Source organism: Eretmochelys imbricata, chromosome 1 (genome assembly GCF_965152235.1).
Source record: "Eretmochelys imbricata isolate rEreImb1 chromosome 1, rEreImb1.hap1, whole genome shotgun sequence".
In the NCBI taxonomy this organism is placed as follows: Eukaryota; Metazoa; Chordata; order Testudines; family Cheloniidae; genus Eretmochelys; species Eretmochelys imbricata.
Window position 1 is genome coordinate 264,907,864 of NC_135572.1, and position 27,849 is coordinate 264,935,712.

General features: G+C 48.6%; 1 protein-coding gene across 1 annotated transcript; it reads right to left on the minus strand.

Annotated features, from left to right (window-relative positions):
• CSF2RB (colony stimulating factor 2 receptor subunit beta) lies at window positions 1-27,849 on the minus strand. The gene is made up of 14 exons (XM_077829378.1): window positions 27,560-27,849; window positions 26,267-26,436; window positions 23,115-23,244; window positions 19,577-19,761; window positions 16,955-17,097; window positions 16,351-16,522; window positions 15,564-15,699; window positions 15,313-15,473; window positions 14,768-14,913; window positions 14,498-14,669; window positions 12,977-13,067; window positions 11,496-11,565; window positions 6,119-6,222; window positions 1-3,216 (listed from the first exon to the last, which is right to left on the minus strand). The coding sequence occupies exons 2-14, from the start codon at window positions 26,334-26,336 to the stop codon at window positions 2,466-2,468; spliced, it is 2,331 nt and encodes a 776-aa protein (XP_077685504.1). The 5' UTR covers window positions 26,337-26,436; window positions 27,560-27,849; the 3' UTR covers window positions 1-2,465.

Genomic DNA, 27,849 nt, shown 5'->3' on the forward strand with positions numbered 1-27,849 from the left:
TTAAAATATTCAAAAGAAGAATTGCAGTGCACAATGCAGGCCTGGCAGTGTCTGATTAACATAGTGGAAAAAACAGAAACATACTCCCAAACTGCCCTTTCCTCATCGCATCAGCCTTGTCACATGATGCCCCAAACAAGTGAGACTCAAACATCCCACCTGGTAGGTGACACATCTAAATCAATCAGTAATGGAGCTGACCAATGGATTGAGAGCTGACTTTTACCAGGTGTGATCATTGGTTACAGCTCTGAGCAAATATTTTTTCCTTGCAATAGAGGAACTGGAAAGAACTGGCTTCTTTTTGTTTGGCACAGTTCATACCTTACAAGAAACTGCTCAGATCTTCACCAAAGCACCAGCTTGATGTTACCATCTTCCACAAACAGCCAATGCACTGGAAAGCCAGCAAATCGTAGTATTTTAGCAATCATACATTCATAGATTCCAAGGCCAGAAGGGACCATTGTGATCATCTAATTTGACCTCCTATATAGCACAGGCCAGAGAACTCCCCCAAAATAGTTCCTAGAATAGATTTTTGGGAAAACATCCAATCCTGATTGAAAAATTGTCAATGATGGAGAATCTACCATGACCCTCAGTAAATTGTTTCAGTGCTTAATTACCCTCGTTGACAAAAATGTATGCCTTATTTCGAGTTTGAATTTGTCTAGCTTCAACTTTCTGTCATTGGATTGTATTACACCTTTCTCTGCTAGACTGAAAAGCCCATTATTAAATATCTGTTCCCCATGTAGGTACTTATAGATTGTGACCAAGTCACCCCTTAACTTTCTCTTTGTTAAGCAAAAAAGCTTGAGCTCCTTAAGTCTGTCACTGTCATGTGTGTTTTCCAGTCTTTTAATCATTCTCATGGCTCTTGTCTGAACCCTCTCCAATTTACCAACAGCCTCGAATTGTGGTCACCATAACTGGATACAGTATTCCAGCAGTGGTCATACCAGTGCCAAATACAGAGGTAAAATAACCTCTCTACTTCTACCCAAGATTCCCCTGTCCCTCTTTATGCATCCAAGATTTGAATGAGCCCTTCTGGGTCCTGCATCACACTGGGAGCTCGTGTTCAGCTGATTAACCACCATGACAAATCTTTTTCAGAGTCATTGCTTCCCAGGATAGAGTCCCCCATCCTGTAAGTATAGCCTGCATTCTTTTGTCCCAGATGTATACATTTACATTTAACTGTATTAAAGCACATATTGTTTGCTTGCTCCCAGTTTAACAAGCAATCCAGATTGCTCTGAATTAGAGATAGAAGAGACCAATGAAATCGTAGCTTGTCCATCTTAAAAGCCTCTTCTCCCCTAGCTTTCGCTGCAATAATGTATATTTTCCATTGTTTTCTCTGATCTAGTTTTTGTCTCCTATGATGGGTTTTCCACTGCTTTAAGGACATTTAAGGACACTGCTAATAAGGACATTATTCCACAGGATAGTAGATGTCACAATTAGGAAAGGTTTCCTGATCCCAGCCAAATTTCCCTGTTTCTGTTTCAGCCCTTATTCCGACGCACTTTGTCCCATACTCAACCATTCCAATCCTTCCTTGGTATCTACACCCTTCCAACACCAATTCTTCTGGATGAGTATTATCTCTCTAAATAAACTAGACTGTTTAAAGAATGTGAGGCATTTCATTCCAGGTGCTTGTGACAGAATCTTATCTGTGACATGACGTTTGATCATTCATGCCTAGAAGTTTGCATTGAACTCAACGTTATGTTCTGCACCAAAACCATAGCAAGACGAACATGGTAGTGGCAGAGGGATTAGAGTGTGTGTAATGAGCAGGTCTCTCCAATGGGGATATATTTTCTGGTTTCTGTATCCAAATATACTAATACAGCTGAGGAGGACATGGTGCTGATTGATGTCTTTTACCGCCTTTGAGAGTGGAGAAGGCTGGAAAGAAGAATTGCAATTTTTGTTTCCCTGTGTAAGAGGGGTGGGGAACAGTGGGGAAAACAATAGTGATGACATGCTTTGAATGGTGGAATTTTCATCCAATCACTAGCTCTCTTGTCTTCACCAGTCCTCTTGCAGAGTTAGTAGAGTTCCCTGGCCCTGACAACTGGTTCCCGTCGTTCCCATAGTGGCAATGCAAAGTAAGCGTCACACTTTAGAGTTCTGATGAGCTGAATGGCCTGCGTGTGGATTTGAGGCTAGGAAAGAAGCAGTATTCCTCCATTTTGTGTAGAAAAACTGGCCCAGTGTCATCGGGGTTGAACATGACCATGTTACTCTCGTGCACAGGCTCTGCTTTAGAAGTATCAACCCCCTCTGACAGGAACGATCAGGAAACACTGATGGGTTCTGAGGTGCCTTGGGGGGCCTTGAGGAGCGTTACATGACTCCCAAATGCATGCTGGTGCGCTCCAGAGGGAGTGGCTAATGCTGGAGATGGAACTGGGACTGCGACATCAGTTGTCTCAGGGCCCAATTCAGGGCTTGGGGTGCCCTCTGTGGCCTGGGCCGTCAGGGTTGGACGTCAAGATGGTGGCAGCAGTGAGCATCCCCTCTTGCGGGGCCAGTGCAGGGGACAGATGGGCAGAGTCTCTTGTCGGCATCAGTGACAGACCTTCCGAGGTGACGTATCCCACTGGCCATTTCTGACCAGAGTTGTTTAAGATGGCAGCAGTTGGTGATCTCTGACCTTCGGTGTCCCCTTGCGCCACTTCCCCACCTGCTGGCTGGCCTTGTGGCCCTTCTTGCCCTCCAGCAAGTGGCTGCTTCATCTCTTTCTCAGCAGGAAGCGAGATAAGGTGGAGCTGAGCTGCTCCTCTCTCCTCCCCCACCAGCAAGGTCTGGGAAGGGGCCCCCTGGGGTAGGGACAAGTTCTCCAGGGATGCTGGACTCCCCTTCGTTCCCAGTGGGGCAGCTTCCTGGTCCTGATGAATGTCAGGCAGGGAGCACCCCTGGGGGAAGTGCAAGTATGGACCATTAAAGTCAAAGCAGGACATGGGCGCCTGAGAAGCAGTGACCTTAGCACTGCTCCTCCAGGGGAGCGTGGCTGGTGACAAGGACTGACTGGTGCTCTGACTCGAACGGCAGCTAGCCAGGGCTGCAGGATGTGGAGCTGGAGTTGTCATTTCAAGAGCCTGATACGGGTTCTCTGGGTCCAGTGCACCAAGGAAGCACATCATCCTCTCGGCCACAGCTGCAGGGAGCTCTGCTGAACTAACTTTCATCGGTCTGCAAGGGGGAAACAAGAGGAATCAGAGATGGCACCCTGCAGAGAACATCACATATGGACAGGGAGTGGAGCTGAGGGCCCCCTGGGAGAAAGGTCTCTTGTGGGTTAGAAGGAATCTTTCCCTGGTGGAAGATTATCCCATAATTGCCTATAGCAGAGTTTCTTGCTCCTTCCTCTGGAGCAGCTGGCACTGGCATCTGCTCCTGGCAGGATCCTGGATTAGATGGACCATTGGCTGGACCCAGTCTGGCAATTTCTGTGTTTCTGGAGTCTAAGGGGCCCAAGCAGCACATCACCCTTCAGAGACCGTGATCACCACCACCCACATTATATAGCACCAGACCTTTGCCTGGCACTTGGCAGAGATTGTAAAAAGACATGGCCCCTGCCCCAAGGAGCTTACAGCCACTGAGGTAGAAGCTAGCGAAAGGGAGGGGACAGGCAAGGAGTGATGGGGGTTCAAACAAATATAAATAATGGCCTGCACTTTCCAAAAGTGACCAGTGATGGCTGGGCACCCACCCATGGGTGGTGGGTATCAAAGGCCAGGGGAGACTAAGCCAGAGAAGGGGTACAGCTATAAGTGTCTCCAAGTTGGGACTCAGGCTATTCTAACTGAATACGGCCTTCCTCAGGCTACTCTTCTTAACCCAGAATCCCTCACAGCATAGAGCATGATGGGTACCCTGCCTCAGCACAACCTCCCTATACCAGGCGCTGTGAGGAGGGCAGTCTTGGGCTTCTTACATTGGCCCCACACTTCTCTTGCAGTGGGGGAATTATCCTCTGGCCTGTTGCAACTTCTACTGGCTCTTGTATGGTGCCAGAGCCAGAATCAGCCCCAAGAGTGGTGAGGGCCTCACTTCCAGATGACAGGAAAATAGGGCGTGTAGGGAAGGGGGCATGTATGCATCTTTGTGCAGGGGGTGCTTATCCACCTCCATTTCCAGGATGGAAAATCAAAGGCATTGAGGCAAGCCCATTTCCAGAAGCCCCTAAACTGAGTGGATCTCAGTTTCAGTCAACTGCAGAGGGGTGTGGCCCAACCTCAGGGTCTGTGCTGAAGCTGACTGGAGTGTCTAACTCAGCAAGACAGGAGTGGAGGGGTGCCTGTTCTGGCAGGAGGGGGTTCCCTGTGGTATCCCAGCTCATCAAGTGACAGTCTCAAGGGAAGACAAATGGAAATTGATGCACAATTTGCCCGGAAAAGGCTGCCATGAAGGCAGAAGCAGCCAAACAAAGGGCTGCACACCAGCAAGTACTGGACTTAAAAGACAAAGAGATTGAAGCACAGAAAGATGCTCAGGAGGAGAAGAAAAGAGAACTGGGTAGCAAATGCCCTGTCCAAAAAAAAAAAGGGAATTTTAGATGTACTGTCTCCACCATGGTCAGTGTCGAAGTCTCTGACAGTAAGTTCAGGAAGAGGGTGTGATGTTGCACTCCATATGATTTTATGAAAATATGCTAATGAGTGTGAATATAATGTAACTGGAATATGCTTCATGCAAAAGGTCTCTTGTAAGGTATCATTATAAAACTTATAATCTACTGAGTGTGGTCATCCTATTTGTATAAATGTATCATTCTTGTATCTGAAACTAGAAATATGAAATATAACTCTGAGGTCCTATTGTAATTATGCAAATTGTGGGCCATTGATGGTGGTTTGGAATCTTGATGGTTCCCATCAACTAGGACAATTGGTTGTAAACGACTCTGTTTACTTGCAAGCCTTCCTGTGAGTCAGGCCAGGAAGAATGAAGGCTTGGGTTCTCACAGGACATGTGACCATGGCACCTGGTACTGGAATCCATCTTTCACCTGATGCTTTTCCGTTTAGAATGAGGGGTGGGACGCCAGAGAGAGACAAAGCATTTCTGCCTTGTGCCAAAGCTATAAAAGGGGGTGGAACAGAAGAAAGGGCTGCAAATCATGAGAAATCCCCTAGCTACCACCTGAGCTGGAACTAGGACTGTACCAGGGGAAAGGATTGGGCACAGACTAGAAAGGAGTCTAGTCTGTGAAAGAAGCTTATTGGAACATCTCTGAGGGTGAGATTTATCTGTATTCAGTTTCTTAACTGTATTAGGCTTAGACTTGTGTGTTTTGTTTTATTTTGCTTGGTAACTTACTTTGTTCTGTCTGTTATTATGTGGAACCACTTAAATCCTACTTTTTATATTTAACAAAATCACTTTTGCTTATTAATTAACCCAGAGTAAGCAATTAATACCTGGGGCAGCAAACAGCTGTGCATATCTCTCTATCAGTATTATAGGGAGTGGACAATTTATGAATTTACCCTGTTTTAGCTTTATTCAGAGTAAAACAGATTTATTTGGGATTTGCATCTCATTGGGAGCTGCGTGTCTGGGTGCTAGAGACAGGAGCACTTGCTAAGCCATTTTCAGTTAAGTCTGCAGCTTTGGGGGCGTGGGTCAGACCCTGGGTCTGTGTTGCAGCAGATTAGCGTATCTGGCTTAACAAGTCAGGTTTCTGGAGTCCCACGCTGGCATGGCAAATGGGCTAAGAGGTAATCTCAGCACATCAGGTGACAGTCCCAAGAGGGTTTCTGTGACCCAACCTGTCACACACCTCCATTTCCAGATTGGGAAATCAAAAGCATTGAGGCAAGCCCATTTCTAGAAGGAGAGATCAGGGAGAAAGGGCTCAGGGTTTGGGACTGGTGTTTCCAGGGAGCCAGGGAGAGCAGGGGCTGCAAGTCCATCCATTGACATTTCCAGATGGTCATGTGGAGGATGTGCCAAGGTTTATCATTCACACCAGTTACATTTGCCATCCCTCCCTGATGGGATCAGCCACCCACAGGAACTGAGATGCCACCATCACCAAGCAACGTCTCAGAGAGTATCACCACTGAGCAGTGCACTGACCACTCACCCATCCAGCACTTGGATGCAGCTGGTCAGGTCCGTCTTCTCGGAAGGGCTCTGCTTGCCAAAGTCCAGCTGGCTGCTCGGCAGCGGAATCCCAAGTGCTACTTTCTGAAAAGAGACAAGGGCAGATAGCACTCCTGGCAGACAGAGGGTGATTCCCTGAGGGCAGAGGGGAGCCAGAAGCCCCATAGTGGAGATGCCACAGTGTGTGGTAGCACTTTAACCCCTCTTGGGGGCAACATTGCTCCTGGGGACTGGTGGTTTGAGGGGGGGAATAGGTCTGGAGGCCTCCTGCTGGAGGCCTTGTGGCCCTGCCTCACCACACCCCAGAAAAGAGCAGAGGAGAAGTCCTCCAGGCAATCTAGAGTGGCTGCAGGGGAGCAGCTAATCAGAGAGGCTGCTGGAGTGACCAGTCAGGGGGCAGAAGGGCCATATAAAAGGAAGCAGCAGGGACACAGCAGTCAGTTGCTGCCTGGAGCTTGAAGAGGGAGAAGTGGGTGCATGGCTGGTTGGAAGAGCAGCAGGACCATTGACAGCTCATTGCAGGCAGGACTGAGCCCAGGGAAGGCTGCTGAAGACCAGGTGCCTGGCTGGCAGGAAGAGCAGCAGGACCATGGCCAGCTCAGTGTGGGCAGGCTGAGCCCAGAACCTAGCCAGACTGGAAAAGGGTACCATGATGGGCTCTGCTGATCTGGTTGAAGACTGAGCCCAGGGAGGGCTGCCGAAAGGACACCGACTGAGGGTACTGAGGTGGGCCCCTTTTGGGCCGTTAAAGAAGGCAGCACCTCCGGGGGAAACCTTGATGCTACAACCCCATACCAGGGCCATGAGCAAGACCTAGAGACTGTACACCCCGGAAGGGGGAACAATGTGTATGATTCAGCTGGAGGGCTGAGCCATTGAAGAACCACCAAAAGAACCATTGGCTGAGGGCGTGCTCATGAGAGGCAGGTGCAACCCTGTTGTAAGAACTGAAAGAAAACCAGGCTCACACCCGACCAGGAAGGGGGCACCCACAAGAGGTGGGTGCTGCCCCATTCAAAACTGAGTGTGATTGCAGGCACGTATCGGCCAGAGAGGCTCACAAGACATGGATGTTGACATTACAGGTGAGGTTTATTTTGTTCTCCCTAGGCCTTTCATTTCCCCAGTGCTGATCTCTCTCATTTAACTCCGCCCTTCGTCAGGTAGTGCCAGGTGTGTCATGGCAGCTCTGCCCAAGGAGTAAACGGCAACAGTGTGGGCAGGTGCAGGAGGGCAGCAAATCAACCATTGTGCGTAATGTCAGCCCTGCCCTGGAAGACTATGGGGATGCTGTAGGCAGGGACAAGGCCCAGGAAATCAGCCTGTGTCTATAGCATGAGAGCTCTGCCATCTCAGGGTGAGCTGGGGCCCTCCATTTCCTGGGATTTCCGGACACCTTTGGATCAGACACCTAATGAAACGTGACAGACACTTAAAACCATGGGGTAAGGAACAGAGTCCAACTGTGGATTGAAAACCAGCTGTACGACTGGGAACAAAGAGCTATTGGGAATGGCTGCTCCTCAGGGCGCAGAGAGCTCATTACTGAGCTGTCCTGGGGCCAGCCCTGGGAGCTGTGTGCATTATGGATTTGGACAGAGCACTGGGCAGCAGGCTGGTGACGTTTGTCAGTGACACAAGATTGTTTCAGTTAGAACTAGAGAGACTTGACAGCATCTCCGTGTGGATGTGACCCCTTTGAGGGAATGAGCAACATGATAGTAGGTGCAGTTCAGCTTGCACAAGCGTAAGCTAAAACACAGTGTCAAAAATACTATCACCTGGGCTTCTCCTATGCACTGATGGGCAGGGTCCTCGGAGGACAATGTGTGATGTTATCTGATTAAGATAGGACCATATAGATCATTGTTGCAACCTCTGTTCTATATTTGCAACAAATCTCATACAAAATGTGGCATGTAAGATACCTTTGAAAAGGTTATGATTTGCTGGTTCTGACTATGCTATCTGTATGCATGTATCATTTTTTGTATTTGAAGTTCTAAGTATTGGCTCTATACCCCAGGAGCAAGCATTTGAAATCCAGGTAACTCCCACAAGGTAGTTAGCCAGCACATCTTGGAGGTATTATTCAAATTAAGTGGCTCATCAAAAAACACTTACTGGAAAATAGACCATGGGAGATGCTCATCTACACTGAAAGAACTGTCCTGCAAAGGTGCTCTTTGAGGTATAGGTGGTGGCTTCTTGTAGCGGGGTGGTCACCCCGCTCCGGTTAAGAAAGGGTTAAAGGCAGCCAAGGGAGGCTGGTTGGGTAAACAGCCACAGGTGTGGCCACACCCAATTAGGGTCCAGTTGACCCTGATGGGTCACTGAGGCGCGGTGGGCCATGGGGATTGGGGTTCCCCAGAGAGGGCTATAAGTGTTGGAGATCAGGAAGACACTGGCCAGCAGGAGGCTCTCCAAGGCTGGAACTGAGCTAATTCCTGGATGTCCAGCAGGAGATGCTGCAGCGGTGAGTGCCTGCCATGCTACGCTTCTTCTGTGTCCAAACCTTCATGCATGGACATGTGACTTGCCCATGTGACTCCAAACACTCTCTTGTCACCTGTAATTTTCCAGTAGCTGTGCTGAGAGCTTTGTGTGAAACGATAGGTTCCCTCCACATGGCAGAAGATCTAAAAGGCTCTGGAAAGCCCTCCATTTTGCTTCTTTCCTGCCCAAAGCTCTGGACTATGAACTTATATTAATGGAAGCATTCTAATGAAGGAATTGAGGACCTTTCAATGATTTGGAAGCAGCCAGAGACTTGACTTAAGCCAGTAGTTTATTCCATCACTGCTACAAGCCTGAACCAAGAACTTTGCAATTACTGTATGTATTTGATTCCTTTGAGCAATTTTAACTCTCACCTTTCTTTTTATAAATAAGCCTTTAGATTCTAGACACTCAAGGATTGGCATCAGCATGATTTTGGGGTAAGATCTGAGATACATATTGACCTAGGTGTGTGGATGGTCCTTTGGGATCAGAAGAACCTTTTCATTTTTTTTGAGACTGGTTGTAAAGAACCACTCCTCTCTAAATCCAGCGTTTTCGGTGGTGGTATAAGAACTGGAATGTCTAAGGAAACTGCTTTTATGACTTCTTGATAGCCAGGGTGGTGAAACACAAGTTTACTTTTGTTTCTGATTTGGTATATCTTATGGAAGAATACCCACCAGTTTTGGGCTGTGTTTGCCCTGTTTCTCAGCAGTTTGGCATTCTCAGTTGTGACCCCCTGAAGCACAGTTACACAATGTAATGGGGTATTTACTCTACAGGTGCTGTGAAAGGGTAAAGGCTTGAGAGGCCAGTTAACCTGCCTTCTTGAACTTGGAGGATGGGCCAGGACTAATTAGAAATAAAGCCCAGGTGGGGAAGAGAAGGGCTTGTGGCCATAAAGAGCTGAGTGAGCCTCGTGGGAGGAAGGAGACCCAGGGGAGAGGAGGTGGGAAGTGACCTGAGAGAGGGCTGAGAGGGAGGAGGCAGAGCAGACAGGCTACTCCAGGGGTGAGTGGGAAGCCTGACTGGAGACGTGGGCCCTGAAGAGCAGTAGCTTGCCTGAGCCCCTGAGAGAGGGGAGGAGCATGCCAGCCCCTGGACAGCGGGGCTGTTGAAAGCACAGGACCTGGAAACAAGCTGTGGGGATAAGCTACAGTGAATGAGGCAGGCCTGTGGCCACCTGAGCCCAGCCAGGCTGAGGGTTTTGTTTTGTTTACAGTTCTATCAGACTTGGTAAAGGAATCTGTTGGCCAGAAGGGGCAGGACTCTGTCAAGTCATCTGACCGGAGAGCCAGGGAACTCTTAATGGCTGGAGCAGGCCAAAGATTAGTAGGGGAAAACTAAGACAAAAGTTGCTGTACTGCCCCACCCAGCCAGGAGCAGGTGTGCTGGGGTGGCTACTTGCCACAGCCAAGCCTTCAGGAACAGAGCAATGGAGGTGTCTGTCCAGTGGGGGGCAAAGCTGTGACAGCTGATAGGTTGCATGGGAGCATTAAAAATGGAATGGAATAGTGCCCTTCTGTCAGACCGGGGGAAGGGGGGGAGATGCTCTCCTTGGAGCACTACATTTCTGATCACCTCCCAGGATGGAGGATGTAGCTGAGATTGAAGAGCTTCAGAGAGGGCCAGTGGAGGTGGGTCAAGGTCTGGGCAGCAGTGACAGGACAGAAAAAGAGTGACAGATTTATTGAATGTCCTATTTAAGGACAAGAGTGTGTGGGGGGGAATGGTGGCTAGTGTCAGGCATGGAAGATCTGGGGTTAAGTTTCTGTTTCTCTACAGAGTTTGTGCATGACCTTGGGCAAGCCATTTAACCTCCTTGCCTCCATTTTCTACCTGTAAAATGGGATAATAGTTCTGCCCTGCATCACAAGGGCATCATAAGGAAAAATACACTAAAGGTTATGAGGCACCCCATACTGTGCTGATGGGAGCCATGGAGGAACCTGGCATAGATTTGGCTGAGGTCTTTAGGAATTGTGTTGTTGGGGAGTGCCACCACTTCAGGGTGGGTTGGGGAGGGACTGTGTCCCCTTGAGGGGGACCTAGGCAGGGGCCACCACCCTGTACGGTGATTAAACCTGCTCACCGGGGTGCAGTTGGTACAGAGGTGGGACAGGACCATGACTCAGCCTCCTGCCTTCCCCTTCCCCAGCCTTTGGGGGCACAAGGAGGGAGCAGTCCCTGCGCTCCTGCAAATCAAACACTGTGACTGGCCCTCACATGGAAATGCATGTAGCTGGGACTTGCCCTGGAAGATCATTACTAAGGGGACTGGGCAGACTGGGTGGTGACTCCTTTTTTTCCCTTCTCCCATATCAAGAGAGGGTCACTCAATACAAGTAACAGCTGATAACATTAGGGGGAGGGGAGAGAAGAAATAGATCTTCCCACACTGTATTGGAAATCTCCCTGCCTCCGAAGGGCAGAGAGCTGTGGCTTTATAAAGAATCATCTAATGGCATGGCTCATAACATGGGAAGTGGTGCAAGTTACACAGGTAGTAACCGAATCTCAAGCACATAGGGCCAGGAAGTAATTTCCCTATGCAGAATGTTGCACTCTTGACCACATGCATTCTGGTCAGGAGCTGGTTTACTTCTGGAGCATCAGGTTTTGGCCACTGAAGCAGGATAACAGATGGGAGAGACGAATGGCCTAATCTGCCATTTCCACTTTACTCGTAGTGCTCCCATCATCCCCCAGGTGGAGGCAGTGGTTTGATCAGTATGTACAGGTTCCACCTGGGCAGCTACACACTCAACAATAAACCCCAGGGCAGCATTTCCCCTTTCTCTGACCCATGCAGAGCTTCCACTTCCACTTCTCCACGGTCAGCAGCTCTCTCTTACCTGGAGGTAGCTCTGGAGCAGCTGACTCTTGCCGGGATTTGGAATCTTTTCCTCCCATTTTTTCTTCTTGCTGTAACAAGACAGAGTTTGCAGGGTCACTTCTCTTGGGAGGAGGCTACACCAGACACACAGCCTTACCCTGGGCCCCCTTGTCAACCCAGAGGTCCTGAAACTCCATGGCCCTACACTCAAGCTGCAGCCCAGGCATATCCCCAGCTGGACTAAGCCCTAGATCATGGATAGGGGTGTGCCCATGCAGCACCTCCCCCTTGTTTCTCTGCCCCTCCCTGCGCTCACACGATCCATTGTCTACAGCCAAGCTCTACGATACAACCGCATTTGCTCCAACCCCTCAGACAGAGACAAACACCTACAAGATCTCTATCTATCAAGCATTCTTAAAACTACAATACCCACCTGCTGAAGTGAAAAAACAGATTGACAGAGCCAGAAGAGTACCCAGAAGTCACCTACTACAGGACAGGCCCAACAAAGAAAATAACAGAACACCACTAGCCGTCACCTTCATCCCCCAAATAAAACCTCTCCAGCGCATCATCAAAGATCTACAACCTATCCTGAAAAATGATCCCCCACTCTCACAGATCTTGGGAGACAGACCCAGTCCTCGCTTACAGATAGCCCCCCAACCTGAAGCAAATACTCTCCAGCAACCACACAACAAAAACACTAACCCAGGAACCTATCCTTGCAACAAAGCCTGATGCCAATTCTGTCCACAAATTTATTCAAGTGACACCATCATAGGACCTAATCACATTAGCCATGCCATCAGGGGCTCGTTCACCCGCACATCCACCAATGTGATATATGCCATCATGTGCCAGCAATGCCCCTCTGCCATGTACATTGGCCAAACCGGACAGTCTCTATGCAAAAGAATAAATGGACACAAATCTGACATCAGGAATCATAGCATTCAAAAACCAATAGGAGAACACTTCAACCTCTCTAGTCACTCAGTAACAGATTTAAAGGTGGCAATTTTGCAACAGAAAAGCTTCAAGAACAGACTCCAACGAGAAACTGCTGAACTAGAATTAATTTGCAAACTAGATACCATTAACTTGGGCTTGAATAGAGACTGGGAGTGGCTGGGTCATTACACATATTGAATCTATTTCCCCATGTTAAGTATTCTCACACCTTCTTGTCAACTGTTTGAAATGGGCCATCTTGATTATCTCTACAAAAGTTTTTTTTTCTCCTGCTGATAATAGCGCATCTTAATTAATTAGCCTTAGAGTTGGTATGGCAACTTCCACCTTTTCATGTTCTCTGTATGTATATATATCTTCTTACTATAAGTTCCATTCTATGCATCTGATGAAGTGGGCTGTAGCCCATGAAAGCTTATGCTCAAATAAATTTGTTAGTCTCTAAGGTGCCACAAGTACTCCTTTTCTTTTTGCACTCTACCAATGCATCTGGAGAATCTCCCACTCCCAGTGCAGACTTACCTGAGTAAGCCTCTATAACCGCACCAGCCAAATGCTATCAGCACGATGGTGAAGACTGGGACCAGCAGCGGGAGAATCAGTGGTGACCAGACTGAGACAGATAAATGAGAGAGAGAGAACAGCAACAGAAAATGGCTTCATTCTATATCAAACCTTATGTTGTGGATGCTCTTGAGGGAAGATATTGAGGTCAGGAAAATGTAGGTTGCCTATCAAGTCACGTGTCCTAACTGACAGTTCTGTTCAACCATAGAATAGTTGCCCATGTGGGATAGACTAAATGTGACCTAATCAGGACAATGAATCTGTGAACACGTTTGCTAAATCCAACTCGTGATTTGATCTAGCCATGCCCGAGCCCTTTCTGTTGGGTTTTCCATGACCATCTAGACAACCAGTTTACTTTTTTGCAAACATCTGGGGACGAGCTTGTATTTGTGTTTTTTAAAAAAAATGAAGAAATTCCCAGAGCAAAGAACTTTGTTAAAGTGAAGTTCAGACTGAGAGAACAGATCAGCAACTTCAGGGTGAAGATCCTTATGAGAACATGGCAGATATCAACAAAAAAAGAAAAACACCCAGTCATTAGAAATGCCAGGAGACTTGCAGTTGAGCGTGAATTTACAGGAAACATTAACATTTGAGTCTGTAAATTCACAATTAAGGCCTATTCAGTCACCTCTCCTGTTGGTACAGGTTCAGGAAGCCAATCGGAGACCAAGAACCGCACCATCAGACCTAGTGACCAACCGCACAGTCTGAATTCCAAATGCTGAACAACACACCCATGAAGCAATGCTTCTCTGAATGACCAGAGAAACCCATGTAAACTCCAACAGATTTGCTTAAAATCAGTTGCAAAGAGCCCATCTTTTCACAATTTCACAAACATGAAAATGTTGTTCAGAATGAACAGTTCACCCAGCTCCACTGATTGATCCCTTTCTACCTTCTAGCATGGATCGTTCCTTCCCTTTTCCAGCCCTCCACGTAGATCCATGAACTTCTCACACTGGCTTTCAGCCCCATTTTCATCCTGAACATGTCCAGTGGGATCCAGTCTGCCTGGTTCCTCTTAAAGGTAGTAACCTGGACACCTCAAAGCTGGCAGTGCAGAGATACTACATGTAGGGGAAGATTACAGTCATTTTCCTGGGAATCATGGAACTAAAACCTCTGTATGACACTCTGATAACGTAGGCAGTTCATGCTTTTAAGCCTCCTTGTGGAGGCCCCGTTCTCTTCTCACCTAGTGCATCCACTTCCAACTCCTGATTTTCATACTGTTTCCTTGTTGCCATGGAAAATGGCAGCCCTGGGCTCCCATTCAGATAAGCCAATTATATTCCTTCTCTGTGAACTGAAGCATGCAGCCAGGTATCAAGGGGACCCTGGTCAGGCTCTTTGCTTAATTAACTGTATGAAACCCCAGTTCCTCTGAAACCCCAGCTAAAGGACCAGTTTCTCTAGGGAGGGAACTGACCCCCTTCCCCCCAAGCCAGTAGCCCAGCTGGGATGTACCACTCTCAGTTTCCCAGGTGCACTCCTCACTCCACTCGCTCCAGGGCCCCAGGTAGCCATCCATGTGCACCCTTGCCCGCATTTTCCCCCTATAGTGTGTGGAGGGCTCCAGCATCTGCAGGGTGAAGATGAGGGGAGGCTCGTCATTGCTGATGTTTACACCCTGGGCATTCTGGGAAGAGAAAAGATGGAGGAGGGGTGAGGAACTCTCTGTCCCATCCATCCACCTCCCCAGCAGAGTCCTGGGCTCCCAGCAGTACCATCACCTACCTCCAAGGAGTCACCAGTCTTCCAATACAAGAATTCATATCTCTGGCCTATATAGGCATAGCTTAGGATCTGTTTTGTCCATCTCAGCTCATACTCCTTATCTTTCCTCTTTGTCATTGTCACGTTGACAGGCGCAAGCGGCTTGACTAGAACACAAACAACACGTTAGAAATATGCATCCATCTCCCAGCTTATCTTCCTGCCCATTCCCTTTCCCACTCTGGGCTGTGGGCAGGACTAAGGATATGCTGGTGCGAAACTTGTTGCCTGAGCAGACTAGCACCAAGGACGGCTAATAGCAGTGTCCCCGTCTGACACATCTCATCTCCACATGCCCATTCTGTACCTCCGCGCAGCAGTGCTCTGTCGGTGCCAGTCAGGAGCTCCAGTGCTGGGAGCTTCCTTTACCAGCCATCTGTCCCACCCATGCATCACTGTCTAGCTCTCTTGTTAACCATTCCACCTCTCTGCCAACCCAAGCATTTCCTAAGCTGGAGGAGAAACCTCCAGATAACCCTGGGCAGAGGATCCAAAAGGGCTCTCACTGTTTTTGTTGGCTTTAATCAGTTTCTCCTCCTTCTTGGGCCGGACAGTTATGAGGTACTGGCTCAGCCTGCTGGGGTTGGTGACATTGATCTCACAGCAGTGGAACAGGTAGTGGCTGCCAGGCAATTCCTCCTCATGGACTGGAGAGCATTCTGTCTCTCTGGGGAAGAGAGCAGCCAGGCCTGAGTGAGCAGGAGGGATGGCCAGATACAGGAGGACAGAAATACGCTGCCATGGGCAGGTCACTTACTCTGATGCCGGTGGGGTTCTGTAGAAGAGCGTGAACAAGACAGAGCTGGTGACCTCTCTCCTCACTTCCCAGCTGCACGTTAGCCGATCAACCCCATTGAAGAGGCAGCAAAGGTTCTTGGGCTGAGCCTCATCCCCTAGTGAGGAGCCAGTGGTTAGTGCAGCTCTGGGAGGGGCAGGGTTGGGAGGGATGGGGAGGACAGTGGAGTGGGGACTGATTGTGACCGTTGGAGGGAGGAAGGGAAAACTTTTACTTTCAGGGTTCTCTAGGGCAGTCCAGAGCATTATGCTGGTCTACTCATCCAATCAATACAATCCACGTATTGTGAGAGACAGAGACTGGCCTCTCCTGAGCTCATATACCAAAACCCACCATCTCTACTGGTACTCACTGGCCCTTTAGCTGAGAGGCCGGATACTGAGCACACCTCTGACTTCTAGAAGGGCCCCATCAAGGCCAGGGGTTTGAGATGCAGTGGCAGGGGAAGAGTGCGTAAGGACCCTGTACTGCCCCTACCAGTGCTGCACTGGGACTGGTGTCGTGCTCCTGGGCCGAGCAACTAAGCAGAGTGCTGCAGTCTCTGCGGCTCCTGCTCTGCTACCTGTCAGTGACAGCAATTCACTTCATATAACAGAGCACCAGTGAAACGGGACCATTTTCATCAAATTCCGGAGATTCTCCAATGTCATCAGCTCAGCCCCCGAATCCTCTGGAAGCGAAGCACAATATCCTTCTGCTGCCAGCATGTCCCTACTTCCCCTCACAACCCTTCGGCCTCCAGAATTACCTTCCTGGGACCTCCAGGACACGGCAGTGCTCCATTCGCTGGACTGCCCAGACCAACCAGCGCCCTGGCTCGGCTTGGATCGCACACGAGCAACATAGGTGCTGCTTGACACAAGGGCATCACGCCTCAGCAGGCAGGGGGAGGAGCTTGCGACTGACACCGAGGAAGATTTCTGTCAGTGGGGATGAGATAGCGAGAGGTGAGGGAAGGTGGAGGGAGAGAGAGAGACTTGTCAGAGAGGTGGGGGAAGGACCCTTTCCTTGGGAAATTCAGCTCAGCCAAGCACAGCCAGCGCTGTGATCCCTGGGTAAGGAGGAGCCAGATGCTCCTTGTGCAGGGCTCATTGTTCTTATAGCACACAGGCTGCTTTTTAATTGCTAGATCTCTGGTCTTAACCAGCCAAGGCGATGGCTGGATGGCACAGGACTTCTAAGATGCACACACAGCTAGCTGCAGCGTGCACGGACCCACGGTCTGGGCCATTCAGGTTTCAGAGGATTGGCTGGGTTCAGCGGTAGCCAAGCAGGTTTCAGAGGATTGCAAAGGGTTGTCTTCTGCAACCAAGAACAGCACATGCCAATGCCTAAGCATATCTCATGCGTACCTCCCAGGATTCACACTCCCACTTGTAAGGCATGTCAAGCTCCAGTGCATTGTGCAGCCAGTGTCTTCCCTTTCTCCCTCCAGCTGCTTCCCAGGCTACTTCTGTGACATTGATCCAATGCTTCTGAGGTGGGAGGGTCTGGACTGGAAATGGGAAGGGACAACATGGGCTGTGGTTATTAGTGGATGGGGAGAGGGCAGAGGGTTTTTCCAAGTTTTATTTCCATAAGGAAGGACCCAGATCTGCCTAACATCAGGCTTTTGTGTGATTTCTCAGGACTGCTGCAAAAAATAAATAAATAAATAAAAAATCTAAGGTCTGTTGGCACTTGGCAGTGAAAGAAATGAAGTTGCCAAGGCCTTACAGAAAATAGCAATGAACAGAACAGAAGGAGAATAGGGAGGTGAGTGTTGTCAGGTAGACCCATAGCAGCCAGCATTCATTTAAAGATGGAGACATATTACTGTGTATTTTTCTGAGTGAAAAGGTTTGTTTGACATCAGTTTTTTCCTAATAGCAGAGAAACCCAGGTATAGCAAGGGTGTGGGTCAGTTGGGAGGAGTACATCCGCCTTTTCCATTGTAGGCAGGTAAGGAAGGAATCTATTGATCTATCTATCTAGAATCTTGTAAGTGAGAAGCTATTAAACAGGTGTCACAATGAAAATGAAACTCAGTTCCTAGCAGAATTATAGCTGATATGCAGAAGCAAGGTGAAGGGTTAGGGACAGGGTGAAAAATCAATTTTTAAATTAAAATTATTTTTTATTGAAATCATTTTTTTAGTTTTAATCAAATACAGCCTTTTTTTAAAAAAAAGCCTATTTAAAATTAAATGTGAAATTATGACAACTATCTTAAAGCCTAAATTTACCATAATCTATTATAATCGCTTGAAGGATAGCTCAGTGGCTTGAGCTTTGGCCTGCTTAAACCCAGGGTTATGAGTTCAATCCTTGAGGGGGCCATTTAGGGATCTGGGGCAAAAATTGGGGATTGGTCCTGCTTTGAGCAGGGGGTTGGACTAGATGACCTCCAGACGTCCCTTCCAATCCTATGATTCTTTTAAGCAATACATATTTGCTGCAAGTTTTAAAGACTGTGAGACTGAACTGGTGGAAGTCACTGGCTAAGCACCTGGATTCAGAATTTGTTATAGTGCTAAAAGCAGCTTTTGACAGCAGTAACCTCTTCTGTTGGTGTTTAGAGAATATTTTCTTCATTTCTGTTTATTCAACTAGTTCATTCCACATTAAGAAACCAACTGGAGTTGAAAAAGCAGGAAAGCTTGTTTTGCTCTTCCAATCTCTGTATAAAAATTAGGTGTGAGAAGACGAGATCTACTAGTTTTAAAATCTTGAAGAATGTGGGGATCCGAAACAATGAATTAAAGTCACTTACTACTTCCTTTGTTTAACAATTCTGTTAATTTTAAATGCAAAACATGTTTTGACAAACATTTTTTCTTATGTATCCAGCACACATAAAGTAGTTTTATTTAACTAATTATAGTAATCCTAATACAAACTAAAATGCTGGTTTTGTGCCTTTTTAATTGAATCTGAATTTCTATCCAAATTGAGCCTAATACCAATCACAAGTAAAAATGAAACGTAACCTAGTAAGTAAGAAATGTATCATTCACCTTTTTGTAACCTAATACAAAAAAGTAAAAAGGAGGAATCTGAATAAATGTGTTAGGCTATATAAATGCTTTTAAAACGTGTATAGGTATTGTGATGCTGGTAAACCAGCTGCCAGCTCCTGTAAAGTCTGTAAGCATCAGCTGAGCACTGACAAATTCATAGCTGGAAACCAGACCAGCTTACTTATAAGTTAGTAGTGTTCAAGATAGGTGTTAGACTTGTAAGGATGTGTTTAGACTATAAAATGCTTGTAAGTTGCTGCATACATTAATCTTACTTGTAATGTCTGTATTCCATGCTACAAGGTATATTTATAAAAATGCTCACTCTGAACTAATGCACTCAGATGAGAAGGGTAGCTCCCCCCACCTATCCAGGTGGACTATCAAAATTAAGTGGACCGTTGTAGCACAAAATTTGTTGATTGCCCCATCCACTCATAGAGAAGAATGTGCAGAAGGCCTTGTCCCATCGGTTTGAATGCTGGAAGAGGGAAATCAAGATAGTGGACATGAAGATTTTTCATCTCTGCTGTTTGGACTCTGACAAGGGCTGGAGCTAAGAAACAAAAGCCGAGGTCCCTAGGGTCAACCTTGGATTAGCCCTGAAAGACATTCAGTGCTGATCGATTACTACATCTCTGTCACCTTTTGAAAGGCTATATTTAGTTGCAAAGCAACCTGTGTTAATGGTTACCAACCAATGAAAATCAACATCTCTTTAGAAAAATAACTAAAAAAGTACAAACACAAAACAAAATTAAAATCAAGCATTTAAATCAAGGCTTGCTGCTTGCTGATTTTAATCATGATTAAAATGGAAATTGTTTTGATTTAAACCAATCCACTCTGATTGGGGATCAGGAGTCTTGGTTAGGGTTGGGGAACCTGCACAGAGGAAAAAGTATTCATTTCAGAGAATCAAAAATATTCCTGGAGAGAAGAAGTGTGGAGAGAAGGGTGGTGTCTCGCCCTTACCATTCTGGAAGAGGCTGACGTTCAGCTCAGCCTGCAGCAACCGATCAGGTTTGAAAGTGTAACGGTCGTGCACCCCTAATGCAAAATTGGTGCTGTTCCTGTGGCAGCTCCAGAAGACACAGGAGTCCTGGCAGAACAGCAACCCCTCAGGTCCCTGAGACTCACATGGGATCTGTGTGCTTCTCCTACGTGCAGAGAAAGAGGGTGAGGAGGTGATGTAGATACAGATAGCTAATCCAAAATAGGTTCCTGAAATCTTCCCCACATCTATTCTATTCTAATCAATATAAGTTCTTTTACTGCACTCATTGCTGTAGTATCTGAGCACCTTCCAATAAAGCCTTAAGAAATGTGAATATGCCTCTGCTACAGTTATTATCTTACCCTAGCCTCAGGGGGAGAGCATATACACATATTGCTTTGCATTTATATTATATTTATATTAGAGAAGGCCGGTCAAAGAAATGAGCCTTGTAGTTGGTACAGTAGGTGGTGAGCCAGAGGTGATGCACAGGGGGGCATGTGGGGTCATGTGTCCCCCACCATTCCTGGGTCACATGGTGCAGCCAGGCCCTCTCCCTGCAGGGCAGCTGAGCCGGGGAGCTGTGAGCTGCACCTGTCAGGGAGAGCAGAGGCAGGAGGAACAGCTGGGAGCTGCAGGGAGGGGCCACTGCTTTCCAGGAGGAAGAGCTGCCGGAAGCAGAGGATGACTTGAGGTTTTTCTGGGGTTGTGCTACCCATTATCAGCAGGCATGGGCCGTCTCTGGCATGAGCTCAGCAATACTGGCTGAGGTAAACATATCAGACCTCTCCTCAGCTCTATACACTGGCTTTCCATAAAATGTCAAATAAAGTTCAAGGTCTTGGACCCTATTTTCATGGCACCCCATGGCCTGAGCCCAGGGTATCTAACAGATCATCTAAAACTCCAGGATGAGGGTCAACAAATCTACTCCTTGGGCAAACAGGCAGGGCCGGCTCTAGGCACCAGCAAAACAAGCAGGTGCTTGGGGCGGCACATTTCTAGGGGCTGCAATCCGGCGCCAGCCACGCCGCCCCTAGAAATGTGCTCCCGCCACCCCAGCTCGCCTCCGCCTGCTCTCCTGAGCGCACTGCCACGGCTCCACTTCTCCTCCCTCCCAGGCTTGCCGCGTGCCAAACAGCTGTTTCGCGCGGCAAGCCTGGGAGGGAGGAGAAGCCGAGTGGCGGCGCGCTCGGGGGAGGCAGTGGTGGTGGAGCAGAGGCGCGCTGGGGCGGAGAGCGGTTCCTCTACCCCCCCCGTTACTTCCTGTGCTCCCCCCACCCTCGCTCACCTCCGCTCCGCCTGCTCCCCTGAACGCACTGCCTCTCCCTCGCCTGAGAGGGAGTGGGGAGAAGCGGAGCGGCGGCGTGTTCAGGGGAAAGGGCGGAGCGGAGGTGAGCCAGGGCGGGGGTTGCAGGGTGAGGGGGAGCTGCAGGAAGCAAGGGGGTGGGGGAATGCGGCACGCCTGGGGGAGGAGGCGGGGCTGGGGATTTGGGGAAGGGGTGGAGTTGGGGTGGGAGCCGGGGCGGGGGGGAATGAAAAAAAGCAGGGGCAGCCAAAATTTTTTTTGCTTGGGGTGGCAAAAATCCTAGAGGTGGGCCTACAGGAAGGGTAAAGTTGACCTGGGCAGAAGACCTTTCTCTGGCGCTACTGAGGCTGTAGAATGAACTCCCCCAAGAACTAAGGACCATCCCAAACTACATCACCTTCCACTCCAAGTGCAAGGTGAATTTCTTTGACTTACCTTCTCTAACACAAATACAGAGCAACATTTGTATATTAACACCCCTCCTCCCCCAAACAAAAAATGACTCAAACTGCACTGCACATGCTTCTCCCCCTGGGGGAAAGGATCAGAGAGCTAACCATGTGTTACAGATGTGTAGTCATGTTGGTTAAACGCGCTCCTGGAAGGCACTCAGACATGACAGTGATGAGGGAAGTGCAAAAACCCACATAGAACAGAATGCTCCCATTGACCCTGCTGCAAAGAAGGGAGGTGTGGAAGGTCTGTGAGAGCAGAGCCAGCGCTCACTCCTCTGCTGATGAATGAACCTTAACCCAGCTGTATTCTAATGCCTCTTTCTCCACTCCAGGTGCAGTAAGCTAACAGGCCCTGCCATCACTCACACCTGGGATCCCCCAGAAAAATCAAGGGAGAGTGACAGAAAAGGTAATAAGAAAAGGAGGACTTGCGGCACCTTAGAGACTAACAAATTGATTTGAGCATAAGCTTTCGTGAGCTACAGCTCACTTCATCGGATGCATTCAGTGGCAATGAATGTAATGAAAATAAACTGAGTAACGCACCCTCCTGCATCTCCCCATCCTCCCAATGCAGACCTAAAAGAGTCTCCAACTTCCACCTCCCAGCAGGGCCAGCACAGGTGTCCACGTGCGCCTCAAAGCCTGGTTGTCAACTTGGATCCCTTTCCCGCCTCCCATTCCCACCTCTGAGGTTCAGGAGCCACAGGCTTCCTGTGTCCTTCTGCAGAAGAATCATAGAATCATAGAATATCAGGGTTGGAAGGGACCTCAGGAGGTCATCTAGTCCAACCCCCTGCTCAAAAGCAGGACCAATCCCCAATTAAATCATCCCAGCCAGGGCTTTGTCAAGCCTGACCTTAAAAAATTCTAAGGAAGGAGATTCCACCACCTCCCTAGGCAACGCATTCCAGTGTTTCACCACCCTCCTAGTGAAAAAGTTTTTCCTAATATCCAACCTAAATCTCCCCCACTGTGACTTGAGACCATTACTCCTTGTTCTGTCATCTGCTACCACTGAGAACAGTCTAGAGCCACCCTCTTTGGAACGCCCTTTCAGGTAGTTGAAAGCAGCTATCAAATCCCCCCTCATCCTTCTCTTCCGTAGACTAAACACCCCCAGTTTCCTCAGCCTCTCCTCATAACCCATGTGTTCCAGTCTCCTAATCATTTTTGTTGCCCTCCGCTGGACTCTTTCCAATTTTTCCACATCTTTCTTGTAGTGTGGGACCCAAAACTGGATACAGTACTCCAGATGAGGCCTCACCAATGTCGAATAGAGGGGAACGATCACGTCCCTCGATCTGCTGGCAATGCCCCTACTTATACATCCCAAAATGCCATTGGCCTTCTTGGCAACAAGGGCACACTGTTGACTCATATCCAGCTTCTCTTCCACTGTAACCCCTAGGTCCTTTTCTGCAGAACTGCTGCCGAGCCATTCGGTCGCTAGTCTGTAGCGGTGCACGGGATTCTTCCGTCCCAAGTGCAGGACTCTGCACTTGTCCTTGTTGAACCTCATCAGATTTCTTTTGGCCCAATCCTCCAATTTGTCTAGGTCCCTCTGTATCCTATCCCTGCCCTCCAGCGTATCTACCACTCCTCCCAGTTTAGTATCATCTGCAAATTTGCTGAGGGTGCAATCCACACCATCCTCCAGATCATTTATGAAGATATTGAACAAAACCGGCCCCAGGACCGACCCCTGGGGCACTCCACTTGACACCGGCTGAACAGGGCTCAGGCACTTACTTGTCTGCAATGTCCTCATGGTGAAGAGTCACATTGAGGAAGCGACGTGCCTCTGTGCGCTCCTGCCATGTGCAGGTCGTCTGGGAGGTGTAGTCATTGTAGCAGTGCAGGCTCTGCATCGGGAGGCTCTCTGCAGGGCGAAGGAAAGCACAACGCTGCCGGTGGGTCATAGAGATGGGCAGTGAGGAATAACGGGATGTGCACACCGGTGCCATGGCGGGAAGGGCAAAGATGGGGGAAGGAGGCGCGAAAGGGTAAACTCTCCCGGGAGTCCCTCGCATGTCAGTTAGCTCACGTGTCAGGGATGGCATGGACAAAAACCTCCCCCTCCCCGACCCTCACAATCCAGAGGCTGGAAAAGAGAGATTTACTTACCAGGAGCTGTGGTAATGAGAGAATTGTCCCTGTGCATTCACAGTCTGGCTAACTTGTGTGAGTCTCTCATGCGTGTTGGGCTACTGAGTGTTTTTCTTAAAGCCCCAACGTCTGCATTGAGGTTATTACCCGAGAATCTCACTTTTCATGTACAAAAAGTAAGTGTCTGACCTACATGGCTGGGAAGAGAAGCTTGAAGGATGAGCCCTAAATGCACCAATGACAAACGACAAATCACGCCCCCCACCACCCCCCCGCAACTGTATTCTCATTCAAATCTCATGATGTTGAAGTCACTCTCAGGATTTTTTGGGCCTGACCCTTGATTTCTGAACGCTGGGGGTTGGCAGTTCTGATTTGCATTGTGGGAGTTGTCCTGGTGGTGAGCACACACAACCCTCGTTGAAAGCCATGTCTGTGGGGGATGCATGAGCATCCTCACAGTGTCATGGGTCAGACGACCTCCACTGCATACAGGAGTGCACCCACCAACCACCTTCATTCCTTCTCCTGAACCACGCAGTCCTGATGTCCAAGGCCAGCTATGGCGCTGCAGGTGTGCTAGTGGAGGAAGATCTTATCCATGCAGGAACCTGCACTTTCCCGAAGGTGTAACATAGCCCTATGCACCTCTTCACCCACGGAGAATGTGTCTGTTTTGAGAGGTTTTTCTTGACATCTTTCCCAGAGAGCTACAAATGTCTGTTTGGCTTTCTAACACAATGTCTAAGGTGTGCATACATGTTTCCTTGGGAGGGGAATGGGATCTAGGGAAGAATACAGTGAAGGAGATAGACTGTTTGTGATGGAAATCAGACACTGCCTTGTATTTAGCTGTGCCACTCTGAGTCCCTTTCCCAGCCCTGAAGAAGAGTGCTGTGTAGCTCAAGAGCTTCTCTCTCTCTCCCCAGCCGAAGTTGGTCCCATGAAAGATATTACCTCTCCCACCTTGTCTCTCTAATTCCCTTAGGCATGACATTCAACTGGGGCCTCACAATCATTTTGTCTTTGTGGATTGCTGGATAGGGAATGGGAAAATATAGTTCTCCCTTCCCGGTGCTGATGGGGAACAGAGATAGGTACTTGGTTCATTTTCTGAGAAGGTGCAGACGGTCCAGGGACCTCACAGGCAGCAGATAATCTACAATTGCTGGAATTCCAGTTTGAGATGCAATCAGTTCCTTATTAGTGGCTCAGGAGGGAAATCTTGTCCCTTCTGGTGTGTAAAATTTCCAGATAGACACCACCCTTGATTGGAGTAGAATTGTCTGTGCTGTCTGTGATCAGGGAGAAAGCTGGGCCACACATGGAATTCCCATTGCATGGGACAGTTCAACTTTACAAAATTGGGTTTCCTTCTAAACTGAAACGAAACCAAAGGCTTTTAAATTACTCAGCAATGGAAATTCTGAAGAGTTTGTTTTGCACATGTAGTACAAGAAAAATTTCAAAATTTTATTTTAAAACAAACGTTGCATTGAGAAACGTGTTTTGTTTTGTCACTGTTGTATTCTTTTTATTATTGTTACATTATTTCAGGAGGTGTCGCTGGCAGTAATGCACTGTAGGACATGTCACATGATGTCAAGCCATGCCACAAAATGCCTCTAAGGCCCAAGTGAAGGACTCGGCAATGAAGCGGGCTGTCCTGGTGTGAGCATGGGATTTGGACCTGAGAATAGATCACATAGCTTAATAGCCTCAGAGGTCAGATAGGCCTGGAGACTTGGGTGTCTTTCCCTGAGCGTGTGAGAGATGAAAGCCCTGCCAATAGCACATTGGGCTGGGGAGTGTGATTGCCCCAGCACATCAGACATTCACATCCACCTCTGGAAAGAGAGATGTGCATGAGGCACCTCCTCTGAAACCCATTTTAGGGTCTGTACGGGGTCTGGGCTTGGTGCAGAGCTGGGGCAGCAGCAGCTCAGAGGGAACATTGAGGAATTTGGAGAAATTCCTCCCTCTCTAAAGTACACTGAACTAGAAGAAAGCAACAAACAACTAGCTCTAACAGTGCACAGATGGGAGATTAAACCTAGAAACAGGAGCAGTCAATGGACATGACAGAGGGTCCTGTTTGTTCTCTGCAGTGGTAAAGAAGGAATTAAGGCGGTTCAGAGGGATGGACACTCCTAGACATGGGCCTTTGACATTGACACTGGTGACTTACTCTGTCTCCCTGCCCCTCACATATTCCCCCCTCCTCTCTCTCATACACACCTCACACAGAGTCATCCTCCCATTTGTCCACACCTCCAAATGGATATTTGTTCACTTACACTCCCACCTGAATCTATGTGTCATTCTATCCCTCCACGCTCCTTCAGGGGTCTGTCTATCCCTGCACTGCACCTCCAGTTCACCCACCTACTCACCAGCCAGCTTGTTCACACATTTGCACAAAAGCCCACCTGTCCATCCATCCATCTACTCACTCTCCTGCTCTTCCATCCATCCATCCATCCATCCATCCACTTCTCCATTCACCTACTTCTCCATTCAGCCATTTCTCCATTCAGCCATGCACCCTCCCACCTGTAAGTCCATCCACATTTCCATCCACTTACCATACCATCCATTCACATAAACAATCGCCCTCTTGCCTGTCAGTCTAGTCACCAACATACTCATCTGGAATGGCAGAGGGAGCAGTCGAGCAGAGGAAAGGGGGAAAGAAGGAAAGGGAATGGAGGAGAGTAAAGGGACTGGAAGGAGGGGAGGGAAGATGATAAAAAGGGCAGGGAAGAAAAAGAAGCGGAAAAGAAACTGAAACTCACCTCGAGATTCTCCGACCCTGAAAGCCCAGCAGAGAGCCAGCAGAGCACTCCAGAACGCCTTCATGTTCATGCCAGCCTGCGCCCACCAGCTCAGTCCCACTCCCTGTGCTCTGGGCTGGTCGCTGGCCTGGGGTTCTTGCACTCACACTTGTTCACTGCTTCTTTGTCACCTGTTAAATGCGGAAGCCAAGCTGTGATGGTCAGGTGGGGGAGGTAGGGAGCTTCTGTGAGATACAAAACTACCCCTCCCTGCACTGAGGGGACCTTTCACTGATCCATCAAGGCCACAAGGGACCATTAGGTCACCTAGTCAGACCTCCTGTAGGAGGGAGGATGGAGAATAAAATTTCCTTTGCAGGACCAATTAATTGCAGAGCAAGGTCCCCATCTCCTTACTGCGGCATTGCTGAATGCCCAGAGAACTGAGAGGCAGTTGTGATCTATTTGGCTAACAGGCATTGTCCCTGTTAACCTCATCAGCAAGAAACAGTCCTAGGCTATGGAGTGAGGGGATTTCAGTCTCCATGTTCATTCGTTCCCCAGACTTCCCCCAAACACAGAGACACACACCCACACTTCCCGCATTGGTTCCCAAGCCTAGCCTGGAGACACACCATCCTACCCTACCTCGCCCCATCTCCCCCACTCATATACATCTCCCCTCTCTTGGGATGAGATGGGGATTCAGTCTTCATGTTCCTTCAGTTCTGGGCTTCTACCCCATCTGCTTCTCCTCCAGCAAGCCCGCAGGTGAGAATTGCTTTGAAGTGATTCCAACTGGCAGTTTGCAGCCAGCTCCCCAGGAATTGCTTTGGGACCCTGACCCACAGGCATAATCCCAAAGGAGCTTTAGTGTCTCTTTTTGTGGGATCTAGCATTGAATTCAGTGGTGCAAAGAGCATGGCCAAATTCTCCATGGGGGTAACTCAACGGAAGTTAGAGTTGCACCACTGGAGAATGTGCCCCCATATTACTGCTTTCTAAAGAGCATGACAGACGCCCCCCGCCTTGGCCCCAGCCACAGAGCCACACCTCTGTGCTCTGGCGATGTCTGATCAGTGGCTTTTTCCCACTTTGCGGGAGCATGGAGATGGGGAGCCATCCAGAACAACCCCCAGCTTCCTAAATGCCATTTCCTTTGATAGAATCTGGTGTGCTAGACAAGTGAACATTCACCACAGAGAAGAGATCCCACTGTGACTGATGGCTCCAGAGCTCGTGAGCCCTTGTCTGTCTGGGGACAGGCTCTCTTTGCCACGTACCCTTCCCCCAGTAAAGGCGGAGTTTCCTCACCTGAGCCAAGAGTTGCCGGTGGGACAGCTGCCTCACAGCAGGTGGATCGCTGGCCCGCTCAGTTCTCAGTTCCTGGCAGCTGGAGCGTCTTTACGCATACAGGAATCAGCAATGACCACGGCTGTCCAAAACTGGAATGGATCCCCATGGGAAATAATGAACCTGGGATGGACATTTTGCCCTCTGAGGGCTTCCACACCCCCATCTGCCTCCTTTCAAGGAGCAGATACAGCCCTGAACACCATGGAGCTGAAGTGTGAGACTCAGACTCTGAACTTCCTATTTTTGGT

Excerpts from the sequence above, each read along its gene's own strand:
- CSF2RB (XM_077829378.1), bottom strand. The coding sequence starts at position 26,336 with ATGAACATGAAGGCGTTCTGGAGTGCTCTGCTGGCTCTCTGCTGGGCT. Across the intron at positions 11,566-12,976 it reads GGTTATAGAGGCTTACTCAG|CAAGAAGAAAAAATGGGAGG; the intron begins GTAAGTCTGCAC and ends GTCTTGTTACAG. Across the intron at positions 6,223-11,495 it reads TGCTCCAGAGCTACCTCCAG|AAAGTAGCACTTGGGATTCC; the intron begins GTAAGAGAGAGC and ends GTCTCTTTTCAG.